Below are 24285 nucleotides of genomic sequence, written 5' to 3'. Positions count from 1 at the left end.
TGGGGGGAGTTTTCTCAGCTTGGCCCCCTTTCAGCGTGGGGCACAGTCCCCGAGGGAGCCAAACCCACTGTGGGGTTGCCCCCCGGACCTGGGGGGTGCGGGCAGTGGGGTGCCCGTTGTCGCCCTGGGGCTGTCGGAGCGGCGCAGAACGGGGGATGCCTGCGGTGCTGGAGGGGAAGAGCGCGTCCTCATCCCCGGGGGTGCGGCTGGCACCAGGGACCGCGGCCGCGCACCGAGACCCCCCCACCACCACGACCACCACCCCCGACGGCAGCCGGGGCTCCAGCGCTCGGAGCCACCGTCCCGTCCCGTCCCGTCCCGTCCCGTCCCGTCCCGCCTCGCCGCTGCCCCCGCCGCTCCTCCCGCTCCTCCGGGGCCTCCCGGCGGCCGCGGGCAAAGTCCGTCCCAGCTCGACCGATAAGGGCCGGGCCGGGGCGGGGGCGCGGGGGCCCGGGCGGCGGCCGGAGGAGAGGCCTGCCGGCGCTGATTTGCATAAGGTATATTGCCTAATGGTGGCGGTCATGGCTTGGTAGAGGGCGGCCCGCGCCCCGCAGCAGCCCGCCGGCCGGGGCGGAGCGGCAGGCGGCCGGAGGGAGGGCGGGAGGCGCGGGGCGAGCGGCGGGGCGCGCCGCCGGCGCCCGGGAGGATGGTGTCCCAGCTGAGCGCCCTGCAACGGGAGCTCCTGGGCGCTTTGCTCAGCTCCGGAGCCACGAAGGAGGGGCTGATCCGAGCCCTGGAGGACATGGTGCCCGCCGGCGGCTTCGGCGTCAAGCTGGAGAGCCTGCCGCTCTCCCCCGGCGGGCCGCCCGACGGCAAGGCCGCCTTCCCGCCGCTGGCCAACGGGCACGGGAAGGGCAAGCTCTCCGGCGACGAGGGCTCGGAGGACGGCGACGACTTCGACACGCCGCAGATCCTCCGCGAGCTGCAGGCGCTCAACACGGAGGAGGCCGTGGAGCAGCGGGCCGAGGTGGACAGGATGATCAGGTACCGGCGGGGACCGGGACCGGGACCGGGACCGGGATGGGGACGGGGCGCACCCCGCAGCGCGCCGGCGTCCGTCCGCAGGCGCTCGGTCCGACGGCCGCGGCCCCAAGCGCCCTGCCCGGTGGCGGGTCCCGGTGCTCCCTGCCCGGTGTGTCCTACCCGGTGGCGGGTCCCGGTGCGCCCTGCCAGCCCCGTGGTTAATCCCGGTGGGCCCTGCCCGGTGTCCGCTGCCCGGTGGCGGGTCCCGGTCCTCCCTGCCTGCTAACCACCGTTAGTCCCGGCGGCGGGTCCCGGCTCGGCGGGGCTGTGCCGCGGTCCCCGCGGCGGCGGTGGCGGGGAGCCGGGCGGGCCGGGAGCCCGCTGCGGAGAGGAGCGGGCAGGGAGAGGGGCCGGGGCCGGGACCGGGCAGGCTGGAGCCCGCCGGCCGCGTCCTCCCGCCCCGTCGGGTGCTGCCAGCCCGCCCGTCGCGGCGGAGCCGGGGGGCGGCCGGGATTGCCGGGGCCGTGGAGGCTCGGACCGGCCGCCGGCTCCGTCCCTCCGCCCTCCCTCCGCGCCGGGAGATAAAACATAAACTGCAACACGTGGAGCCCGGGGTGTTATTAATTTATTTCTATAAATCATCAACAGAAAGATACACAAAGGGCCGCGATTAGAGCGAGCGGAGCGGCGGGTTATTCATTGCCGAGGTTGTAAAGCGGCCGGGGAGGGGGGAAGGAGGAAACCCGCAAAGCGGCGGGCTGGGCTCCTGCCCGGCCCGGGGATGCGGCTCCGGGACCCGCTCCGGGCCGCGCCGAGCCGTGCCGTGCCGTGCCGTGCCGTGCCGTGCCGCCGTGCCGTGCCGTGCCGGTCCCGGCCGTGCCGCGCCGCTGGGAGCGGGGCCGCCGTCGGGGCTCGGCGGAGCAGCCCCGGGCTCAGCGAGCACCGCCTGCCCCGGGCCCGTCGGGGCGCGGACGGCATCGGCTCCCCTCCGTACCCCGGGGCAGGGGCAGCCGCCGCTCCTCCCGCAGCCGTGGGCGCCGGGGCGATCGTGGCTCCCCCGACAGTGCCCACGGGGCTGATGTAAACGGGTGGGGAGCCCCACGGGAGCATCCCTGCGTGCAGCGGGGGCACCTCTGTGTGTGTGTCTCCCACCTCGCACTGTGCTTTTCATACCTGTCTGGATGCCTCAGCGGCACCCTGAGTGCGGCACTGATCCTGCCCGCCAGGCTCAGCCCCTCCATGCCTGCCTGTACCCTCTGCCAGCCCACAGAGCCCAGGGTCGGCCCCGGCTCTTGCCCCCTAACAGCCCCGGTGCCTCGGCAGCAGCATGCCAGGGCCTGGCGACACCGCCATGGTCAGTGCGGTGTGCGCAGTGCTCGGCTCCCAGTACCGGCAGGGCAGACGGTGCCATTTGGGGACGGGGCTGGGCAGCGGCACCCGTGCCTGCCAAGGGGCTCGGCTGGGACACACTGGGTGCTAAAGAAGCTCCATGCGAGGGAGAAATCACTGCAGGCCTTTTCCGCTGGGGTCCCACCCCTCCTGTGTAGCACCGTGCCCTGCACCTCTGGGTGCTCCTGCCTGTCCCCAGTGCCCCCCTCTTGCTGGCTGCATCCGTCCCCGGGGGTGCCTGGGGTGGCAGTGGGGGTGCAGAGAAGGCTCAGCCCCGGGATCGCTGTGCTCCCACAGGTGTTTCTGTGCAAAGTTTGCCTTTGGTGCAAACAAGAGCAGGCACATGTCCCTGAGGAGCCTTTGCAAAGAGCTCGTGTTTGCTCTAAGAGAGGCCTTTGTACTTGGAGAGGGAGCCGGGTAAGAGAGTCGGGAACCATTTATTGCCGCCATGCATGGGGGCTAAACCCCTTCTGCTCCCGCTCCCCCGGCGTCAGCGTCCTGACCCCAGGGCTGGCTCGGTCTCAGGCTATTCCCACATCCCTGGGGGTGCTCAGCCCCACGGCTCTTTCTGGGACCGCGGTGCAGGCTTGGCCGCCCACCCGCGGCGTGGGGTGTGGGCAGGAGTTGCCCGTCTCGGTGCCGTGGTCCCGGGCGGTTCGCCCTGGCCGCAGCCCCTCGGCAAGCGGCACGTTGCCTTGGGCCTGTTCATGGCGCCCAAAGGGCTTCAGCTGATGCGGGTGGGAGAGGGGCGAGTGCGGCACCGTGGGCAGGCTGGCCCCGATGCCGGCACGGTGGTTTCTCGCAGAGCCTGGCTAGAGGGGTGCCGGCGGCATGCAGAGCCTGGCTCCGGGGCGAGACGCCCTGCAGCTCCCTCCCTGCCCCATCCCACTCGCCCAGACCCTACTTGGGCAAATAATATATCCCAGGAGCACCCAGATCCCATGGACCTGGGGACCGCGGGAACGCCACCCGCCCTCGGGCACCCAGCCGGAGATGCCCCAAAGCCGCTCCGAAACGTGTGGGGAGCGATGGGCGCAGCACACCTCCCCGCGCCGATTCCCTGTGTGCACGGGGAGATGCAGATTAGATAGATCGTTTCTGTAGGGAGCCGGGTTTATAATCCATCTATATAAATTCTTGGCATATTTCTCCGAGGATGTGGAGTGTATTTACCTGTTTTCAAGGCTGACAAAGGGGGTGAGCGGGTCCATGAATCCCTGGGGAGAGGGACAGGCTTTGCCCCCCTGCCTGGGCGTGAGGCTGGGGTGGGAAATGCCTCTTTCTCGGTCAGCGTTGGCGGCCGGGCTTCGTCGGGGTTAATTTTGTCCACAAAAAACCCCACCTTTCCTTGATTTCGGTGGAGAAGGACCGCAGAGCCAGGGCTATAAACTGGTTTTCCAGTATTACAAAGCACTCCTGGGTTGGGTTGGGTTTTTTTTTTTTTTGCATGTAAAGTCTTGGTGAAGATTGGACAATTAATGGGTTTTTTCATTTTGGTGACAGAACCAAAAAAAATGGGCTTGTGTTGAATCAAAAGGTTTTCCTCTCTGGCTTGTTAGGTTAACCAAAAAAAAAAAAAAAAAAAAGCCAAACAAACACTCAAAGGTTTCATTTTGGGTCAAGTCCAAACATTTTGTTTAACATGAAACAAAATGTTTGGGTTTGGTTTCAGGTTGTTTAACCCTTTTGAATACGGTCAAGTTGATTTGTAAAGAAAAATCACTGCTCAGAAATTAAAAGCTGAATAATTGTTTTGAAAGTGTAGGTGTGAAACATGCTGGAAATATCACGGTGAAGCATTTCTTAAAATAATAAAATGGAGGGAAACTCAGGGACTTTTTTCCTAATTCTCACGTATTTTTTCCAGCCAAAATGCTGCCAAATTTTATTTCAATTCAAAAATCACGTCTGTAACCCCCGAGTCACTTGTTTGACATTTAAAAAGTGCGCTCTGTTGCACTGGCTCACGATTTTAACTCTGGGAAAATGATGCCGTTGGCTTAGTTGTGAACCAAACTGCTATTAGAAATGATAATGAGCTCTGTTCCATTAACTTATCATTAATCAGTAATTAGTAGGATCAGTTAGGTGACATGAACCGCTCGTGACAAAAATCCATGTGAGCCCCTCGGCTTGGGCACTGCGAGAGGCACGGTGGCCGGCGGGCTTTGCCCGGCTTCTCCGGGAGGGAGCGTGCGGAGGAGAGCTGCGGTGGAAGGACATTTTCTTCACATCCTTCTTGGTGGCTCCCGCCTTCTCCTGGGCGAAGACTCAAGAACCCCGAAACCCCGTGTGCCGCAGCCATCCCTGCCGGCTCCTGGTGCCGACCGGCAGCGAGCGCCCGGCAGAGAAGTGCCCCCGCCTGCTGTCGGCACCCACGTTTGCTGCGGGGGCTGCTGAGCCGATGGCCGGGCCGCATGGTGCCATGCGTTTTGGGGATGGGAGCAGGCTTTTCTGTTTGCACCATGCCTAACGTGGTCTGGGGTCTGGGCTGTTGGGAAAACCGGAGTCAGTGTGTCCGTGTGCCTGTGCATACATACAGCTCCGCAGGTCTGCAGTGCCATGCGAGCATCGCCATATAGAGGACACCGTCTATACGGTGGGGTTCCCCTGCCCGGAGGACGGAGGATTGGGCACAGGGACAACGTCTCTAGGAAGGCTCCGTGCCCTCCTGCCCGGGCTCTGACAAAGCCCCCGCCGCCGTCAGCGGGCTGGCCCTGGTCGGGTACTTTTGCTTTGGATCCAACCAGCTTTGTTTTCACGCTGCGTTCAGGACAAAAAGTAAGAAATCTACTTGTTGGTTGTTTTTTTTTTTTTTTCCCCTTGACAAGTTGAAGGATCCAAAATAAGTAATGAATTGGGAAAGCAGTCGGACGGTTATTCCAAGCGCAGCGTTAGAGTATCGCATTATTTGAGTGCATGACTGTGACCAGGTTCAGGCTCCACACCGATTTTTCAGCGTTAAAGCACTTCCTTTTAGGCCAGCGTCCTCCTGTAGCGCAGAATAAACCCAGGGGTCTTGAATACAGCGAAGGCGTGTTGGCCGGTTCCTCTGCCGTCGCGTTGTGCTTTTGTTAGAGCTAAAGAACGCAGACAGCATTTTGGGTTTTGGCTGTAATTTTATTTGTTCCCTAGATCGGTGTCAGCTACCCCAAGGACACCAAAGCAATGCGGATTTAGGAAAGAGTCGTTTTCCACCTGGATCCTGCGGGAGCCAAATTCAAGTGTTTAAAAATATTCAAGAATGACTTTAAATTATTGGGGGGGGGGTTGGTTTTGGTTTTCCATTCGGGGACTTGCCTGGGTTTGTGTGCCTGGTTTGACCTTCGCTGCTCAGCCTTTTGCATATGGCCCGCGTGTGCGCTTCGCTGTTGTGGGAGCATGGAAGTAGGGTCTTTTTTAAGTGAATATTGAGATTTTTGGATAATTATCCCCGCGGGAATGGAAGGGAGAAGATAAAGCAGCAAGCGCAGCGGGTGGGGTTCGGTGGCAATGCAGGGGGTCCCCGGCAGCCGGTGGCAAGCTCCGGGGCACGGGGCACAGCGCGGGTACCGCACCCGGGAGCGGGGGCAGGAAAAGCATCCTCGGCACCTCCAAATGAGAGGTTTCTCTTTCTTCAGAGAGATACCCAGTATGGGCTTCCTGTATCCATACGTATGTCTGCGTTTGTGGATCCCGTTGTGTGTGCATATCTGCAAAGGGAGAAATTGCAGTGAACGTAATAACGGCAGCAGTTAATGGATGGGCTGCGTTTAGAATGGACTAGACTAGAATAAATTTCTGCTTGAAGGATCTGGAGGTGCTTTACCAGCATTAACGAGACCTCAGCGTGCCCCGTCAGGACACCAGCATCCTCTTTACTTCTCCCTCCCCGGGCAAACAGCCTGGTGGGCAGCCCCGGGGTGGCCGTGGCACCCCGTGAGCCCCCATCCCGCCAGCCCCTGCCTCCCTGGGGCAGGACGGGGCTGTTTTGGGGGGCCGAGATGGGAGTCGGGGAAAGACACACGCTCAAGGGTTCTTGTGCCCTTCTGAAACAGGTTTCGGAATAATAATAAATGGGTTTCCATCATGGGAAGAAGCAAATACCGGGGTGCTTTTCCCCCACCAGGAGAGATTAACCCTTCGTTTCCCTCCCCCCCAGCGAGGACCCGTGGCGGGCGGCAAAGATGATCAAGGGGTACATGCAGCAGCACAACATCCCGCAGCGGGAGGTGGTGGACGTCACCGGCCTCAACCAGTCGCACCTCTCCCAGCACCTCAACAAGGGCACCCCTATGAAGACGCAGAAGAGAGCTGCCCTCTACACGTGGTACGTCCGCAAGCAGCGGGAGATCCTCCGGCGTAAGTACCCGCACCAGCGCTCGCCCTTCGGGGCTGGCAGGGGGGGAGCTGGGGCGAGCGCCGTGGGGCAGAGGGGGTCCCCGCATCCCGATCCTGCCTGCGGGTAGCCGGTACGTCCGGAGCTGGGTGAGGAGCAGCCCCCTGCCCTCTTCCCTCGCAGAGCTCCCTGGACCCAGGCTGCCTAGCATCTTCCCCAAAACAGTTTTACAAGTAAAATGAATTTAAGGCGCAGGAAAAGTGGGCGAGAGCCCCTCTTGGTCACGGTAACACCGTGCGAGTTCCCCCAAGCCCATCCACACAGCTGAGTTTCTGTATATTTATATTCGTCAGAGCTGGGAAAGCAATTAATGATTAGACACAATTAGATGCCTTTCCCACCTCTGACCCCTTTTCCTCTCTGCTTCGCGAGACTGCTCATTTTCTGCAACTACTTGCAAAAAAAGTAAAGAGAGAGAAAAGAAAAAAAACCTGTAAATTGCTCCTGTCTGTAGCACGGTCTTGGGGCAGTCCGTGCTATTTAAAATGCAGATGACTTTGACCAAGTACACAGACTATTGCTTTTGTGCACCCCTTCCACCGACCCCTGCCCCGGGTTGGTCCCGTATCGCTCGAAGCAGCCCCGCTTTCGGCTGCGGTGCAGGTTGGGGCACTGACACCCCCCTTAAAAGGGCTCTGCCTTCCTCCTCCTAAAGGATGCAATATCCAGCGGACGGGAAGTGCAGAAAAGGGTTTAGCACTAAATACCATTGCTTTGAAAACACACCTTGAGACGTTAGAGCAAACAGAGCCTGCTCCCGCCTTGCCCTGCGTTTCCCCCCTCATCACAGGGGGAAAAGCCATTATAAAAAGAGGGAGAATTCCCCTGCAAAACTGAGAATAATAAAACCCTCCCATTAATCTCCCTTTACTGCCGCGGTGACAAGTGCCGGGTCTGAGGCGGGCTGCCGGGGAAGGTCACCTCTGGTGCCTGCCCGCCCCGGGCACGGGGCCGGCGTCCCACTGCACTGGGACGGGAGCGGGAGCCGGAGGGGAGCTCTGGGCGAGCGGAGAGAGGCACCCTTTTGGGGGGCTTTGCAGTCATCCTGCCTGGCTCCTAGCTTGCAAAAATCCTCCCGAAACAAGTGCACGCCGGCAGAGACCCTGTCCATGAATATGCATGCCCTGCACATGCCTCCCCATTAAACACCGTCCCTGAGGGATGGTAATAACTCCCCTGCCAGCGTGCAAGGCTCGCCCCTTCCCTGGGGTGGGTGGCAGGGAGCACCCGGCTTGCTCCAAAGTGTGCGGGGGCCGTGGGCTTGGGGTGCTGCGGGAGGGGACACGGGGGGGGGCCACCTCCGCGCGGGACGGTGACTCCGAGCAGCGGCTATAGGCCAGCTCACGTCTGCTCCTTTCTCTTTCAGAGTTCAACCAGACAGTCCAGGGTTGTGGAAATATGACAGACAAAAGCAGTCAGGATCAGCTGCTGTTTCTCTTTCCAGAGTTCAATCAGCAGAACCAAGGGGCTGCCCAGCTCGACGATGCCTGCTCCGAAACCCCCAGCAAGAAGATGCGTCGCAATCGGTTCAAGTGGGGGCCGGCCTCCCAGCAAATCTTGTACCAAGCCTACGACCGCCAAAAGAACCCCAGCAAGGAGGAGCGCGAGGCTCTGGTGGAGGAGTGCAACAGGTAACGGCTGCCCCGCGCCGCCCACCGCCTCCTCGCCCGCCCCGCAGCCTTCCTTCCAAAAACTGCCTGCGATGCTGGGCTCCCGGCTCGCAGCCCCGGCCGCTGGCTTGTGACACGGCTTTGCTGAGCTGCCGGGCCTCTTTTTGCCACGTTTTCCCCATCTGGGTGACATCCAGGGCTGAGCGAGCTCCATGCTGGGGCGGGGATGCCGTGAGGATGTTGCAGGGATGCCACGAGGATGTTGCAGGGATGCCGCGGGGATGTTGCAGGGATGCCACAGGGATGCTGCAGCGTTACAGCAATGTCGGAGGGAGGGGGGATGGCTTTCAAAGCATGAATGTAGTTGGAAAGAGCCGGCAGGCTTTTAGGAAGGGCTTAAACACCCCCAAATTCGCCTGTCCTCCCGAGGTCCTCTGCCCGGCGGTGCCGGCGGAGGCCCCCCCAGCAGCACCCTTGTTCCAACGTGTCCCCTTGCACGCACAGGGCCGAGTGTCTGCAGCGAGGGGTGTCTCCCTCCAAGGCGCACGGGCTCGGCTCCAACCTGGTGACGGAGGTCCGCGTCTACAACTGGTTCGCCAACCGGCGGAAGGAGGAGGCTTTCCGCCAGAAGCTGGCCATGGACGCCTACAGCTCGGGCCAGCCCCCGCACAGCATGAACCTGCTGCTCTCCCACGGCTCCCCCCACCACAACCAGCCCAGCGCCTCGCCTCCCAGCAAAATACCAGGTAAGCCCTCGCCGGGGGTGCTCGGGCGGTGGCGTTGGAGCGGTTGCAGCGCTGGCTCCCGTTTCTGCTGGGGAAAGGGGTGCCGAGCCCTCGGGGCCGAGCATGGGTAGCCTCGGGGGGGAAGATGGTCACCCTGGTCCCTGCCGCAGCTTCGAGGGGTGGTGGTGGTGCGGAGGGGAGCAAGCGCTGTCGCTGTGGTGTTATGGCCGGGCGAGCCACGTGGCGAGGGCTGGATTTCCATCCTGCCAAGGATAAATTGGCGTTTGCTTGGTTGGTTTAATTCACCGGAGTCCCCGTGCGGGCTGGGTTGGGCAGGGGAAGGCTGTGCCTGGCAGGGCAGGGAGGCGGGCTGCTCTGCGCCTGACGTATCAGTGCTGGGGCCTTGGGATGCAGCCCAGTGATGAGCACTGGTTTTCGGGGGGGATGTGTGCACAGGCGATGCTGCAAAGCCCGTAGGAAGATGTGGCAGCGTCTTAGCCTCGCTGCAGGGCTGGAGCTGGCCCAGGCTGGGTGCATGGTGCTGCACCATCCCCGTGCCGGAGCAGAAGGAAGTGGATGAAGAAAGCTGCTTGGGGGGTGCAGGGCTCACCCCAGCCTCCACCTCCCCACACCACGGTCTGGCCCCGTTGTACATAGTGAGGAGCCGACTGGGGAGAGCAGAAAACTCCTGAGGGATTTAAGCAGGAGATAACACCACCGGGGAGGGGGCTGCATGCCCGGGGAGGCTAATCGGGGCGGGCGGGGGCGGCGCGGCGTGGGGCGAGAGGCATTGTTGGGAGAACAATCCCCATTGTCCCCCTGCCTGCCCTCTGCAGCCAACGCGCCAGCCCCCCAGCAGGCAGGAGTGCTCGGCAGCGGGGGGTCAGCACGGGGGCTGCCCCCCAACCGCCCCGTGTTCCCCCTCCGCCATAGCACCAGCACCGGCACAGCCCGGCCGGGGAGGTTAAAACCAGCCGCCTCTTGGAAATGACCCTGCCTGGCTCGTTACACACACCCAGCTCGTTACAAAGGCAAATTAAAAGAAACTCGTGTGGCGGAGAGTCCCTGCGGGAAGGGCAAGGTGCCTGGGGAGAGGAAGCTGAGAACTGGGGACCGTGCCAGTCCATGGCTGGACACCAGTCCTTGGGCTTTAGCAAGCAAGGGCAGCCCCCAAAGTGGTACCCGGGGGGGGATGCACAGCATCCCACCCAGCTCCTGGGTACCGCTCTCCTCGTAGGGCCGGCCGGTGGTGACCAAAATGTGACCCTGCCCCAGGAATGCCCCGCACAATGGCGGGGACGGGGAGGACGTTTGCCCTCCTGTCACCGGCTGATTGCTTACAAGGTGCCCTACAAGCACATTGTCAGCAAAATCAGCTGTTTTCAGTGTCGGCCGGCGGGCTTTACAATACCCCACCAGCATGCAGCCCCACGTTGTCATGGCGTTGTCCCCCCCGTGCATGCTTAATTGACAATTAAGCCGGGGCTTTGAACGAACCCCGCTGCCTTTGATGTGCCCCCGTCCTGCCAGCGCGCATGCAGGCACCCCACGAGAGCCTTTGTTTTCTTCTATTAGGGGATGGCAATTACTGTAACTGCGGGCATTTATCTCGGGGCTGGAGGGCCGTTAAGCCCCAACCTTTATTTTCCCGTCGGAGCAGTGGCCAGCAGGAGCCGGCCGCGGCTATAGGGCCGATGACAGCCCATTCGGAGGGGCTTTTGAGCAGGGCAGGAGTGATGGCCGCTGCGTGGCAAAGGGCCCCTCTGGAGGGGTCAGGAGGGCTTGGCCGCAGGAATTTGTTGGCGGCCGGCACTCGTATCCATCGCCCTTGCTGAGGAGGAGGAGATGACGGGCATGGCGAGGGCCACCGTGGGGTTTTAGGGCTGGTTTTAGGGGCGATGGGCAGGGATGGAGCTCAGCCATGATTGCTTCAGGGTCGCTTGGACCAAGCTGGGTCCGGCAGGCTTGCAGCTCCTAAAACATCGCCGGGTCCGTCGCTGCTTAAACCTCCTCCGAGAGATGTTTGGGGACCCGCTGCCTCAGCGGGGTGCAGGGCAGTGCTGGCGGGGCCAGCCCCGCTGCCTGGCTGACCCCAGCCGGGGCTGGCCATGCTGGGATTTGAACTGCCCTTGCACCGCGTGCGACGGCGTCTGGAGCGCTCAATGCCTTAACAGCTTAATGACGGCGCTGGGACGCTGCCCGCCTCTCACCCCTGCGCGGCCCCGTCCCCCCGTGACGTCCCCCCGGGCAGGAAACGATGGGGCTGGCGGCGTGGGGCAGCTGCAAAATCGCTCCCGCGCCCGCAGACAAAGAGGGATCGCCGGCTCCTCAGGATGTCAATGGGGTCTTGCGAAAGGGCGTAATGACGGCCGGGCAGGGATAAGAGCTGTAAAAGTCAAACATCCTCCCGGCCTCTTCTCGGGGACCCATCTGTCAGGCCTCAAGCCGTAGTTTTTAACTATTTGGAGGTAAATACTTAAAGCCTATCTATCTCGGAGGCTTCTCTCAGACTCTGGACTTTTCCCTTCCTACGGGGTATTATCAGCGATCTTGGTTCCCTGTTTGATTTGAAGGTCACTCGGGGCTTTATCTCGGTGCCATGCCGTAGACTCTGGCTTATGCCATTTTTATCTTCAAGAGCCTCGAAGACAATCAGCGCATTGATGAGATTAGGTGACGCACCGCCCCGCTCGCCAGCCGCCCCCCGGCCTCCCGCCCTGCATACAAAGGGCCGGCCGGCGCCCGTCGGACCCCGCAAAGCCCTGTCCCCGCGGCCGGGGGTCGCAGCATCGCCTCCAGCCCAGCCCGGGGGGGGCCTGCACCGAAAAGTGGTCGGGGCATCCATCCATCCATCCATCCATCCATCCATCCATCCATCCAGCAGTACCTGCTCTGCAAATATCAGAGTAGCGGAGCAATATCAGAGCAATCATGTGTGTGTATATATATGTGTGTGTTAATATATATATGAATGTACATTACTTATATATATTTTTAGATATCTCTATAGATGGAGATGATAACAAACATAAAAATAACTCAGTACCACCCCTGAGATTCTTCCTAAACCCAAAGGGCAATTTAAGTGTTTTAACTTTTTTCGTAAAGAAGAGCCTGTCGATAAACCCTCGGTCCAGAGGTGCTTCGGTGTGTATCTGGATCCTACGCGTTGCTCCCTGGGGTATGTGCTGGTTCTGATTGCGGACCCGGTGCCAGCAGTTGTAATATTTTACTGTTGGGCGCATTGTGGGGTTTGGTGGGTACAGTGCGCTGTTAGGAGCTTTTCCCGGTTTTATGGGGGGTAATTAGAACTTTATGACAGCAGCGAAATGGGAGGGTCCAGTCCCCATAAACAGGTTTATAATGGACATAAACTATGCACCTCTGTAACTTAGCAGGATTAACGCTTTGGGGACAATTTGAGTGGCAGCCCAAAAATCAGAGCTGCCCTCGGCGCTGCCCGGACCTGCGTTTGGGAGGGTGAAACGGTTCCATCACCGATCCGGCTGCTTCCGTGATGTCAATAGGGTGCAGCATTGCTGAGTCCAGCGTGACCCCAAAATCCACACCGGTGCTTTGCCTTTCTCGCCCCGCTGCCGGGCTCCTGGTCCACGCCGGCGGCTGCATCCCTGTGGGTCGGGCAGAGCCGGGGCTGAATCCCTGACCAGGCATGTAGTACGGCCGGGTCCGTTTTGGGGTTGGGCATCGCCGGCGATTTGCAGGATGTTTGCGAAGCTCCGGGCAAAAGTGCAGCCTGGTGCCGGGGCGAGCGGCGGGCGCTGCTGCCGGAGGAGGTTGGGATGTGCCGTGCGACGGCGGCGGCAAGGGCTCCCGCTGCATGGGAGATACATTTAAAAGTACAGTGAGGGTTTTTTTTTAAAAAGTACAATTTAATCATATCAATATGACTTAAAGCAGAGGAGAACCAAGCTGCTTCATTGCTTTTGCCTGCCAAAGACACAAGACTGGTGTGTACCTAGAAAATGGCACAAGCCTGCAATGAAAACAGCAAAGTTATCAATTACTGCCCCAAACCCCCCCATTGCTCTCCCCACCTCAAAAGCCGGGTCGAGGGAATGGGTCTGGCACCTCTGAGAAGCTGGGGGCTGCTGGGGCTGGCTGCAGAAAGCCGTGGGTGCACAGGACCCCCTGCACCCTGGGTGCCACGGGGTCTGGGGGCTGTCACGTCGTCCGTCCCCGTCGGCTGAAACACAGGGTTAAGGCTCCGGGAGCTGGACCCCGCGGCTTGTCTGGAAACATGGGAAAGCAGTAAAACATTTCACAGGCAGTGCAGCTCAGGGGCTGCACAATAGCCAGGTCCCATAAACAGACTTTTATATTATGGCTGTAGCTCCAGTAAAAAAAAAAAAAAAAAAAGCCTTAAGGAGGGCAGGCTGCGTGGCCAGGCCCGTTCCCGGTGATCCCCATCCAGGCTCCTCTCTCGGGCGGCTGCAGGGAGAGGCTGAGGAGGAATAAATCTCTTTGCACGGGGGCTGCTTCCAGCTGCGGAGGCGCAGGAGAGCGGCGGGAGAACAGTCGCGTCGGGCTTCAATGGCCGTCTGAGCCCCTGCTCATAAACACTGGACCACAGAGCTCCCCGCTCGCTCCGGGAGGAAACCTTCATGTCCCGGTGCAAACCGCCGGAGCCGTCCCCGTGCATTCACCCCGGCCGGCGGGGTCCCCTGGGGGGGGTCCCATGGCAGGGGTAGAGTGGTTGTGCTGCCGGGGGACGGCTGGCTCCCGGCGCTTGGCACCCCCTGCAATGGTAAAGCGTGCCGAGGAGGGTTTGCCGGAGGGCAGCCGAGGAAGCCTGGGCACGGATTATCCGCCCTGCGGCAGCACGCTGCGTCCTGGCGTTGTGCAGAACGGGGTCCTGCTGCTGTAACAGATAAAGCCTAAAAGCAGGAAAATGGGGGCCAGCGAGGTGGCTGGGGGCAGCCTGGAAGAAAGCCTGAAGGTGGCTATTGCCCAGGTAGATGCTTTAGGTGAGGCTGGGCTGGGCTGGAGCTCGCCGTGCCCGCTGGGCCAAATCCAACCCAACCCTGAGGGCATATAAATAACGATAATACCCGTCCCATTCTAGAAATGGGAAAAACCCAAGCCAGGATAGTCGGTGGCTTCCTGAAGGTCTGCAAGGTAGCCATGGCAGAAGGCTTTTACCCTGCCCAGCGAGCGGTTTCTGGGCAGACCCAGGTGCCCACGGGCTTTGGGGACACACGAGCCCCCCGCCAGCACAGCCTCTGCCTCCGCGAGAGCGGGGTCCTCGGTGGGGCCGGACGGTGCCCGACCTCGCACTCCTCGGGAGAGTTAATCTTCGTCAAGACTCGGAGTCTTCAGCCGTTTTATCTAGAGACCCAAAATCTCAGTCACCAGACTATCTGAAAATCTCAGCATTGATTATTGTTTCTCAAACAATAAAAGTCTTGTCCTTTGGATTGCAAGAAAAAGCTTGAAAATCAGCTTTTAAGCTCTTATATGTTTTAAAGACAACTTCATGAATCTGAGTGTCTTTACTCATGAGTGAATTGGATATAGCATGGTTTTGGGTTTAAAATTGATTATTTTTGTTCTTACTGAAAGCTTCACCGAACCCAAAAGAGATTGAAGATTGAGCAGAAACTCCGATTTTCTTTCCAATAGGAGCCGCCTGTGCTCCTCATCTATCTTTAAGATCACGCTCAGAAGAAAGGGCTTTATTTTATCTCCCCTCCCATTGTTTAACCAGCGCTGCAGGATCTCAGACCGGCAGCGGCTGAAGCACACTCTGCACGAGGCCGGGACCGCGGGGAAGAATGTGTGTGACAGTGCGCCGGTTGAGTAATGTTTACCCTGTTCACGGCAGGGACGTCCACTCGGACCGGCAAATATCCACCTGCCAGAGGACATTCTTTTATTATCAGGGATAAAAGGGGTTTGCTGGGAAATGATCAGGAACCAGACATCGCGGGGAGATTCCTATCTGTGGGATGTGTTTAACCAGCTGATGGGGAAAATTCGGAGGAGATTAAAGAGTGATTTTGCCGTGGTTTTGGTGGAGGGCGCGGGTAGCCGTCTGTGCTTTGGCAGATGCTTTTGGAGCTCCTGGAAAGCTCCCGGACTCCAGTTAGCATTTCTTTCCTTTTCCTTGATTCAGAGATTTTTAAAGTAGCCCTTAGAGCATCGTTCGCTGAGCCAGCCTGCATCAGCTCTTCCCCTCAGGCACCTGGGAGAAGGAGATCCCGAAATCCCAGGAGGAAGATCCTTTACCTGGGTGGGTTTTGTATGTGGAGGTGTCTGTGCTGTGCCAGGACAGCCGAGAAGCCGCCGGCAACCTCTGCAGGCTGAGCCTCTCCGGCTGACAGTCATTCTGGAGAGCCATCCCCAACGCCCCTGTGCAGTGGCTGGGGGTCACGGGCGGACGATGCTCTTGGTGGTCTCGGTTGGGAGGGTGGGCTTCACCACCGTGGTTTTCTTTCCCAGGAGAGCTGTGGGCTGTCCGTCCGTCCATCCACTGCTTCAATCCCAGGGCAGTTCGGTGAACCCAGCCGGGAGCACGGTGCCGGACTCCTTGTAATAAATGGCTTTTCGCCGTAGTCGTCAAGGCAGCCTCGTAAAAGACGCTTTTGTTTCCCGTGGGTTTTCCTCAGTTAATTATTTGTGATCTGTAGATGCCTTTCCATGACACATGGCTGATCATATGGTTATCGGTGCAGGGTGTTTTAGCCAAATTAAATATATTTATATAGAAGACCTGTGCTCGAGCCAGATTTCCCTCCTCGGCAGTGGCGGGCTGCGATTTGATTTGGAGGTTTGTGTGTGTCTGGTCCCTCTGTCTTCCTGCGGTGATCTGTTAATCATACACTTGTCGAGAGGGAAATCGGATGCAGAAGGGCCTGAGAAAAAAGTGAGAGCCGTCGCTGTTCAGAGCTGGGCTGGCTGGGGGCTGCGAGGAGCCAGGCGAGCCTCGCAGAGGGAAGAGCTGGAGGATGCAGAGTCGCTCCCCGTGGCTCAAGGCCCTCAGGCCGGTGCCCGAGAGCCGCGGGGACATGGCAGGAATTTGCACGACGGGTGCAAACCGTGCAAATTAAAGCACGAGGGATGCAGACGGGTGCAGATGGGTGTCCAGGCTGTTGGTGCAGGTTGGGTTCCCATGGGAGCAGCTCTTTCCACCCCACAGCATCAGGGCCCATGGGCAGCGTGGGGGCTGCAGCCGCGGTGGGTGCTCAGCATCCCTCACCATAAACTTCTCGCAATAATTTCAGAAGGTGGGGTTGGGGAGAGGCTGGGAAGCGGCACTGGAGGAAGGGGCACATTGTTCGGTGCTGTCCCTCCCGTTTATCGTTCAAGGGTGTCATTTAGGAGCTCGCACGTCTGTTTGCATCCTTGTGCCGTGCACACCGAGGGAGCCGGGGCTGGGCGGGGGGTGGTTTGCCTTTGCAGGGACACTTTCAGAGGGGGTTGACACAGCCGGGGCACCCTTGCCAGGGTGCCCGTGGGTGATGCCAACGCCTGGCGGTGTTTTGCAGGGGTCCGGTACAGCCAGGCGGCGAGCGGCGAGGCGGCATCCTCCGGGGCCATCAGCCACCACGGCAGCGGTTCCATGGTCACCACCAGCCAGGCGGTCCTGCAGCAGGTCTCCCCGGCTGGCTTGGACCCGGGCCACGGTTTGCTCTCGCCCGACGGTAAAATGGTGAGTACACCTGGCCTATTGTGGCGGCGGCGCTGATAAGATAAGAGGGTCCAGCGGGCAAAGCAAACACGCTTTCCCCGGGTTTCACACGCGGCCCGCGCCGAACAATGGGTCATTGTGGGGCCGGGGCCGCGGCGCGGGTGCGCGACTGTCCCCGCCGCCCGCCTCAAAGGCGGCGCTCGGCCCCCGCGCTCCCCGGCGGGCAATGGCGTGTTTTCCGAGCGCGGCCCATAAATCTGACAGAGCCCCGCTCTGGTTTTTATTGATTGCAAGCCTTGCAGATTGAGTGCGCGCTGGGTGGATCACTGTTTGTTTTCTCGTGCCAATGACACGGGTATCGATAAAATGCTCATTCATTATTTTTTCCCTAAGCCCTCCCAAGTTTGGAGTTCCGCTGAGGAAGCGCTTTCCTTGCAAGCAGGGACCTCCTTGTCCCAGGGCATCACCCGGGGTACCTAACCCGCTAGTGCCAGCTCCAGCCCCAGAGCTCCTGCCTCTCCCCGTCCCCTTCCCCATGTGCTTGGGGCTCTGCTGCAAGGGCTTTGCTGGGCAGAGCTGCAAACGCCGGTGGTGGCAGGCAGCAGAGATGGGACATCAGCATCCCCGCCGGGTGCCTGACACCTCCCCATGCCGGGTGCTGCAGGGCCATTGCAAAAAAGTGGTTGTAAATGCAAGGCTGGGCTGGGTTTCCAATGCCCGAGCGCTCGGGGTGCTCCTTTCCGTGCATGCCTGGCTGGTGCAAAGCCCTTTGGAGGAGCGCGTGAAGGAGTGGGGCGAGGGGGGGGCGCAGGGGGACGGGGCAGGACGGGACAGGAGAGCACAGCCCTTCCCCGGAGCAGGCTGGCAGAGGTTTGCGTGCGGCCGCTGCTCTTCCGGGAGGAGGTTTTTTTCTGCTGAAAGCGAAAGTCAAACATGGCACTGGGCGGCGGGGCTGAGCCTGCTCTTCCCCGGTTTTCACTTCCATTTTCAGAGGGTTGGCCCTCTTGGGCCATCGCGTCGGTCTCCTCGCAAAGCTGGGTGGCTGCAGAGGGGCTCGTCGTCCCCTCCCTCAGCTATGGCACCGTTTAATTTTGCCTTTCCTTCTGCCGCGCTCTGGCTCGCCAGGGTCTCCGTGCAGCCCCTCGGGCTCGGACGCTGACCCTGCAAAGCCAAGTGTCCCCCACCAAGCAGGGGGGATATTGCAGAGCAAAACCCCAGCCCTGCCAGCACACTCCCTCCGCCCCAAACGCAGCCATATCTCCCCAGGGGTGTGTTGAGCCTTATAACCCTGAGCCTTGAAGTCATAAAATGAGTCAGGAATAAAGGCAGGAGCAGCAGGCACCGAATGCCCAGGGCAGGGGTCCACGAGGACGAAGAGATGCAGAGCTCGGTGGCAGAGGCTGCCAGCACCCCCCCGCCAGCTCCTTTTGCAGGGGCCGTGTCCAAGGGGTGGCTTTGCAGGAGCACAGGGAGGGACCCTCGGACGGGGCAGAGGGAGCTCACAGCAGCCAGGCAGCACGGGAGAAAGCTGTGTGGAAATGCAGCGGATTAAACTGGGAAAAGCAACCTGTTGAAGTGCGGTAGGCAGTGGCGTGCGGCAGCAAAAGCCCTGCTGAGTTATCCCCGCTGCACAGGCATTGCATAGCGCTGTCTGGGACTGCTCTGGTCCTCAGCAGCATGCGGCTCTGCCAGCTTATCTCTGATCTTTAAGCAGGGCTAGCTAGTGCTTGCAAGTGATTTAATAAAAATATGCTGTAGGCTGTGGTTTCTAGTAAGTAAACATGTGCCTTTAATACCCCACATGAAACCAAAAGCTGCCAACAAGTTGCTGCGTCTGAAGGGAATCAGTTTTTTTAGGGAGGAGCATTACTGAGGCTGCAGAAAGCTTTGGAGATTCACTCTTTTATGCTCCGGTGTTGCCCTTAGCCATGGTAGTGCCAGAGGGCCTCCCCCGAGGGTCCAATGTCTGGAGGGTCTTCTCCAGTCATGCAGTCTCCAGAGGTTTTCTTTTGGGTGCAGTGCTTTGGGTCTCAGCCCCCCGTGAAACGAGCTCGGGCTGCAGGCGAGCAGCGTGCACTTGCCGTGAGCTGTTTGACTTGTGCACCCGAGTGTGGCGTAACCTGGCCTTGAAGAGACTTTGAAAGTGGAAAATACCGGATCAGGAAATATGAGTCACTCCCGGGCTTTGGAATTTATTGATGGATTTGTTTCAATTGCAACGAGGCTATCTCCAGCTCACATGTGCAAAATAAACAAGGTGCTCGGACTGGTGTCCAGAAATGTCACACGAAGAGCCGAAAGGATGGCTCGGAATTGGGATGGAGGTTGCTCAGCGCAAGAGGTCTAATTAGAGGGATTAGGAGAATGTGCAGCAATTAAAGAAATCAGGCACTTAGCCCCTGTTTGCCCTGGGGACCAGCTCCAGTCCTCTCGGCACACTCCATGTGCCTTTGTGTGTCTGATCCCTAAACACTGACCTGAAATCCCCAGCTCCCGCTGGCTCTGGCTGAGTGCAGCCGGCCCATCTCACCAGTATCCTGCCCGTCTGCAAAAGTGGTGACTAAGATCATCGCCATGAGGCCCTTTTTATCTGCCTTCTGTCTTTTTTTTTTACTTCCCGAGTTTCTATTTCCCACTTCCCTCTACAACCGTGACGGTTAGAAGTTAATGAGTGTTGAGAGTCCTCAGCTGCCCCCGACAGCGGGAGCTTGGACTTGGGGGACAAAATGGCAAAGGCTCGGGATGTGCCGTGTCCCGGTGCCGTGCTCCAGTGAAGCTGGAAGCCAGTGCCAGCAAAGTCCTTCACCGCTGCTGCTGCTTCGCTATTTATTAACACGATGTTCAGGCATCCCAGCCGGGGTCTGCAGCCCCGGGGCGGCGGGAGCTGTGGGTGCGGAACTGAAGGTGCCCCAGCGAGGCTGCAGCCTGCTCGCCTCTTGGGAGGGGGCTTTGCTGATCCCCCCCCCCCAATCTCCCCCCTGGCAGGGGAGGGGGCCGGGAGCAGCCCCCTTGGCTGTGTCTCTGATGGCGGCTGTGTTGCCTTGCTCCTCGGCAGATCTCCGTTTCGGGGGGCGGGCTGCCCCCGGTGAGCACCCTGACCAACATCCACAGCTTGTCGCACCACAACCCGCAGCAGTCCCAGAACCTCATCATGACGCCGCTCTCAGGAGTCATGGCCATCGCACAGAGTAAGCGCGCGCCCCGAGCTCACCTCTGCGCCCCGCATGGACGCCCCCCTCCCCGCGACAGGGAGGGGGGACGCCCTGCCCGCTCACGCCGGCGCTGACTTCCCTGTTCCGCTCTCTCCCTCCTCCCAGGTCTGAACACCTCGCAGGCGCAGAGCGTACCTGTTATCAACAGCGTTGCCGGCAGCTTGGCAGCTCTACAGCCGGTCCAGTTCTCCCAGCAGCTCCACAGCCCGCACCAGCAGCCGCTGATGCAGCAGTCGCCCAGCCATATGACGCAGCAGCCTTTTATGGCCACCGTGACTCAGCTGCAGAACTCGCACAGTAAGGGTCCGGACGGTAGCTGCAAAGGGAAGGACCCAGAAAATGAGTTCAGATGGAAAATAAGCTTTTGCTCTCTTCCTGCTCTCCCCGGCCCAAGCTCGCAGCCTTGGCTGCCGCCTCTCTCTGCGGGTGCCAGCCGGCATGGGGCTGCGAGCGGGATGCATGGCGGTGCGGGGTGGCCACATCCCACCCCATCCTTTCCTTCCCCCGTGCCACCCGCCGTGCCGCATCTCCCGTACCGCTCCGCTGCTGCCCCGCGGGTGGGATGCAGCCCCCCACCAGCATTTTGTACAAACTTTATTTTTCCTTCCACGTTCTTATTGCTAAAACACGTGCTTTGCCAAAGGAGGTGGTCGGGCCTATTGCGCTCCCTGCGAAGCAAACGCTTCCCTGCTGTGCCCTGAAGGGATCTGGGTTCGCCCCTCAGGCTCATCCATCATCCCGGCTCTGCTCCAGCACTGGGCTCTGCTGCAGAGGGGTTGCGGAGCTCCAGCGTCTGGTCCAGCCGCAGCCCTTCAGTCCCCACTGATTTCCCCGGGTGAGCTGGTAGCTGAAAAAGTGGTAGCTTTTTAGCAGGCGGTGCTTTCTTTCCGTGGCTTGTTTTATCTCATTTGTGTCTCCACGACGCTCGTTCCCACGCAGCACCCCTGCGACCTGCCGTAACACGGCGCTCAGCTGCTCTGCCCCGGTGCGAGGGCTGTGGGTGGCTTTTCCTTGACGGCTGCTTGTCTCCCTCCTCTCCGCAGTGTATGCACACAAACAGGAGCCTCCCCAGTATTCCCACACCTCCCGCTTCCCCTCGGCGATGGTGGTGACGGATACCAGCAGCATCAGCACGCTGACCAATATGTCTTCCAGTAAGCAGGTAATGGTCAGGCAGACGTGGCCGAGGGTGCGCAGGGGTGGGTGTGCGGAGGTGGAGCGGGGCTGTTTCTCCCCTGGAGATGGGGCTGGAGGAGGGTGTAGCAGAGACCCTGTGCTGCACCCACGTGGGCAGCTGAGGATGAGCCTCAGGGTGCTGAGAACCCCATCCCAGCCCCTTCACGGTCACTGAAAAACCTGCTTGCAGATGGCAGGCGTGATGGGGATTCGGGTGATGGTCTGACGGTGCTGGATGAGGACTTCTCTAACGCCTGGTGGTGCCATCAGGGCCACGCTCGTCCCTGGGGCAACTTCATCAGCGTGGGAGCATCCTACTGGGGTACAAATTGGGCTGAGAAGGTCGGGACCAAGCAGGCTCTGCTGCCTTTGTGTCCAGGGTGAATCGACACTGGTTGGAGTCAAGCGGAGGAGCCGGGCTCCGATGCGCCCCGACTTCTCCCAGCCCGTAAATCTTTATCATCTGCCCAGTGCCGGCGCAGGTGGAAGGCAGGACTTATCCTGGTTCAAATCAGGTGTGCGCGGCCTTACTCAGACAATAGTCCCTTTCTGAAAGCCAGCTCCGGGGACTGTGGGAAATATGTGGCCCTTATTGATTGCTAGATAAATAAGAGAGCCTTGAACTTGCATTCAGATAAACTTTCTTACCGAGGTTTGACAGGGGAGAGGAAAAAAATGTCTGCAATGACCACAGAGTAAATACACCATGGGATTGCTGGGAGACCCCCCTGCCCCCGTGGATGCCCGGTGCGGGGCGAAGGAAGGGGCTGGGGCTGCAAAGGGGAGAAGTGGGGAGAGGGGCTGCCCGGGTGGGGGGTTTGGGGTGCCCGGGAAGGGGTGATGAACGCCACCGCCCCCCGGCTCGGGTCGGGCTCCCGCGCTTTGTAGTGCTTGGGGTGACCATTTATCTGCGCCCGCTCATCTCGGTCCGGGAGGCGGTCAGGCACGGCCGCGCTCCTCGGGAGCACCATTTCCTCCGCGCGGTTTTATCAGCCCATCTGGTGTGCGCTCAGCCCGAACTCCCCCTGATTAATTGTGCTCTCCCGCCACGGGCTGCCTTTGATGCCGGGCTGGCCGAAAGGAGCCCTGGGCACACAGGAAATATCCCTGGCAGGGAGATAGCGCCCGGCCATCCCCGCTGCCCGGCCGGGCGCTGCGATCAGCCTACCTTGACGCAGCACTGCCCGGGGTGGTGGGGGCTCCCTCGGTTTTCTCCCTCCATCATGCTTTTGCACTTTAATTAAAGCAGGAGGAGGTCTCGCGGCTCAGGAAGGGGGGGAGATGGGGCTGGGCCCCCGCGGCTGCTGCGTGCAAATTGCCGAAGGGGCACGCACCCACCCCGTTAGCCCCCCGGTACGTGATAAACAAGCACGGGCTGGTCCTACCAGCACCGGGGGCAGGATCTGGCCCCTGTCCCCTCGCACAGAGCCGGAGCGGGCACGGGGATCGTGTCCCCCCCAGCGCAGCCTCCCAGTCCCTGGGGCCTCTTTTCCTACCAACCATTTGACGTTCAAGCTAAAGCTGGAAAAATTTGTCTTTCAACATTGTTTTTTTTCTCAGTGGTCACCCGTTTCGTTAGCAAGGGGCAAATGAAGTGCTACAGAGGCAGCACGGGGGCCCGTAAATGCTGGTCACCCCCCAAATGGCTCAAATGCCTAAATATTTTTGGTGATTTGGGTTTCTGTCACTGACTGGGGCTAACAGGGGCCATCCCTTGGCTCCTCCACGCTTTGCCTCGGCATAAGGCAGGCACTGCTGGGCACAAGGATGCCTGGCAGCGATGGGCTCCTCCGAGGTGGCCAGAAAGGGCAGGAGGGTCACTTGGATCCCCAGGAGAGTTGCAGTTTTCCGAGCGCAGTTTGCTGGGCGAGGGCTGGGTGCTGCTGGTGGGAGTGCACGGATAAACCCAGGGGGTGCACAGCCCACATGAAACCCCAAATCTGAGGGGCTGCGCTGCTGCTCCCTGAGCAACCCCCTCTTTGCAAGAGGAGAGGCATTCTCATGGAAAGCAAAGCCTCCGTCATTCCCCGGTGGCTCTTCTGCACCCTGCAGCCCCCGAGCCAGACCCTGCAAACCCGCTCCGTGGCAAAGCCCGGCTGCTCCCGGTCCTGCCGGCAGGGACGGAGGCCGGCGGGATGTCCCTGGTCCCACCCTGGCTCTCCCCTCGCAGCCCAATGCTGCGGATCGCTTATCAGATGTTGTTATTTAGGCCTGGAAGGGGCAAATACCTCCCGGTTCCTTTGACAACGCTTGAGGCCGAGCCACCATTTTTATTACGTTAGCAAACACCTGATAGCCGCGGCCTGTCCCTAATGACATGTCACGGGAGGCTCCTGGCGTCTCCTTATCTCCGCGTTATGATGTTTGCTGTGCGCTCCAGCCCACAAGGTCAACCCGTGGCTCCTGGCCCCCCACCCCACCGGTGACCAGGGGGACCCCCGGGTGGGGGACCCACCCCGAGGGATGGAGAAAGGGACCGCTGCGGTGGGATGGATGCGGGGGCTGCTCAGCTCCTTCCCCGGAGGTGACAGCAACGCTGGGGGACAGCAATGAGCGTGGCCCCCGGCCCCGCTCCCACCCAAGTGCAAGCTCCTGCCCTCAGCCTCACGCCTGGCTGCTCTCGGCAGCGCTGCTGAGCTGCGTGGCACAATCTCTGCAACAGCCTGGGCACAAACAGGCCCTTTTCTAATTATGATTATTTTTGGGAAGGGGTGGCAATATCTGGCTCAGAAAGTATTTTCCCACTGCCTCCCCCTCGGGGGTGCTGGGGAGGGCTCGGGGCCAAGCAGGGCTTGTGCGGCACCACCGAGGTGCCGGGGTGGTGCAGGAGGTGATGCCTCCAAATGCTTTGCAATGCCCCCGGAGAGCCCCCCGCGGTGCTGCCTTCACCTCCTGCCTGCCTGCCTGCCTGCCTGCCTGCCTACCGGTCACTGTGCTGCTCTTCTCCCTCCCCAGTGTCCCCTGCAAGCCTGGTGATGCTCCACACCTCGCTGCTTTTGCACATAGCAACGGGATCTTATTTTCCACAACATCCCACCGGCGATCCGCGCGCCGAGCCCGGGGAGTTGCCAGAGCGAAGCCCAGCGCCGCAGCAAGGAGCCCATCAACCCGAAACGGAGCCGGAGGCTCGAGACTCCCCGTCGCCCTTCCGCGCCCCGACGGGGACGAGCCTGGACTCGTGGGG

General features: G+C 60.4%; 1 protein-coding gene across 2 annotated transcripts; it reads left to right on the top strand.

Annotated features, from left to right (window-relative positions):
* The first annotated feature begins 646 nt into the window (after positions 1-646).
* Positions 647-24077, top strand: HNF1B (HNF1 homeobox B). 2 transcript variants are annotated; one of them, XM_050909019.1, is made up of 9 exons: positions 647-984; positions 6494-6693; positions 8175-8361; positions 8845-9086; positions 16571-16734; positions 19769-19901; positions 20031-20222; positions 20969-21087; positions 24057-24077. In XM_050909019.1, exons 1-9 carry the CDS (start codon positions 647-649, stop codon positions 24075-24077), a joined length of 1596 nt encoding a protein of 531 aa, XP_050764976.1. The 2 variants fall into 2 exon arrangements, with proteins under 2 accessions (XP_050764976.1, XP_050764975.1); XM_050909018.1 differs by having other exon boundaries at positions 8097-8361.
* Positions 24078-24285: the final 208 nt, after the last annotated feature.

The sequence above is a fragment of the Gymnogyps californianus genome, chromosome 20 (genome assembly GCF_018139145.2).
Source record: "Gymnogyps californianus isolate 813 chromosome 20, ASM1813914v2, whole genome shotgun sequence".
Taxonomy (NCBI): domain Eukaryota; kingdom Metazoa; phylum Chordata; class Aves; order Accipitriformes; family Cathartidae; genus Gymnogyps; species Gymnogyps californianus.
This window is presented reverse-complemented; position numbering and strand designations above follow the sequence as displayed.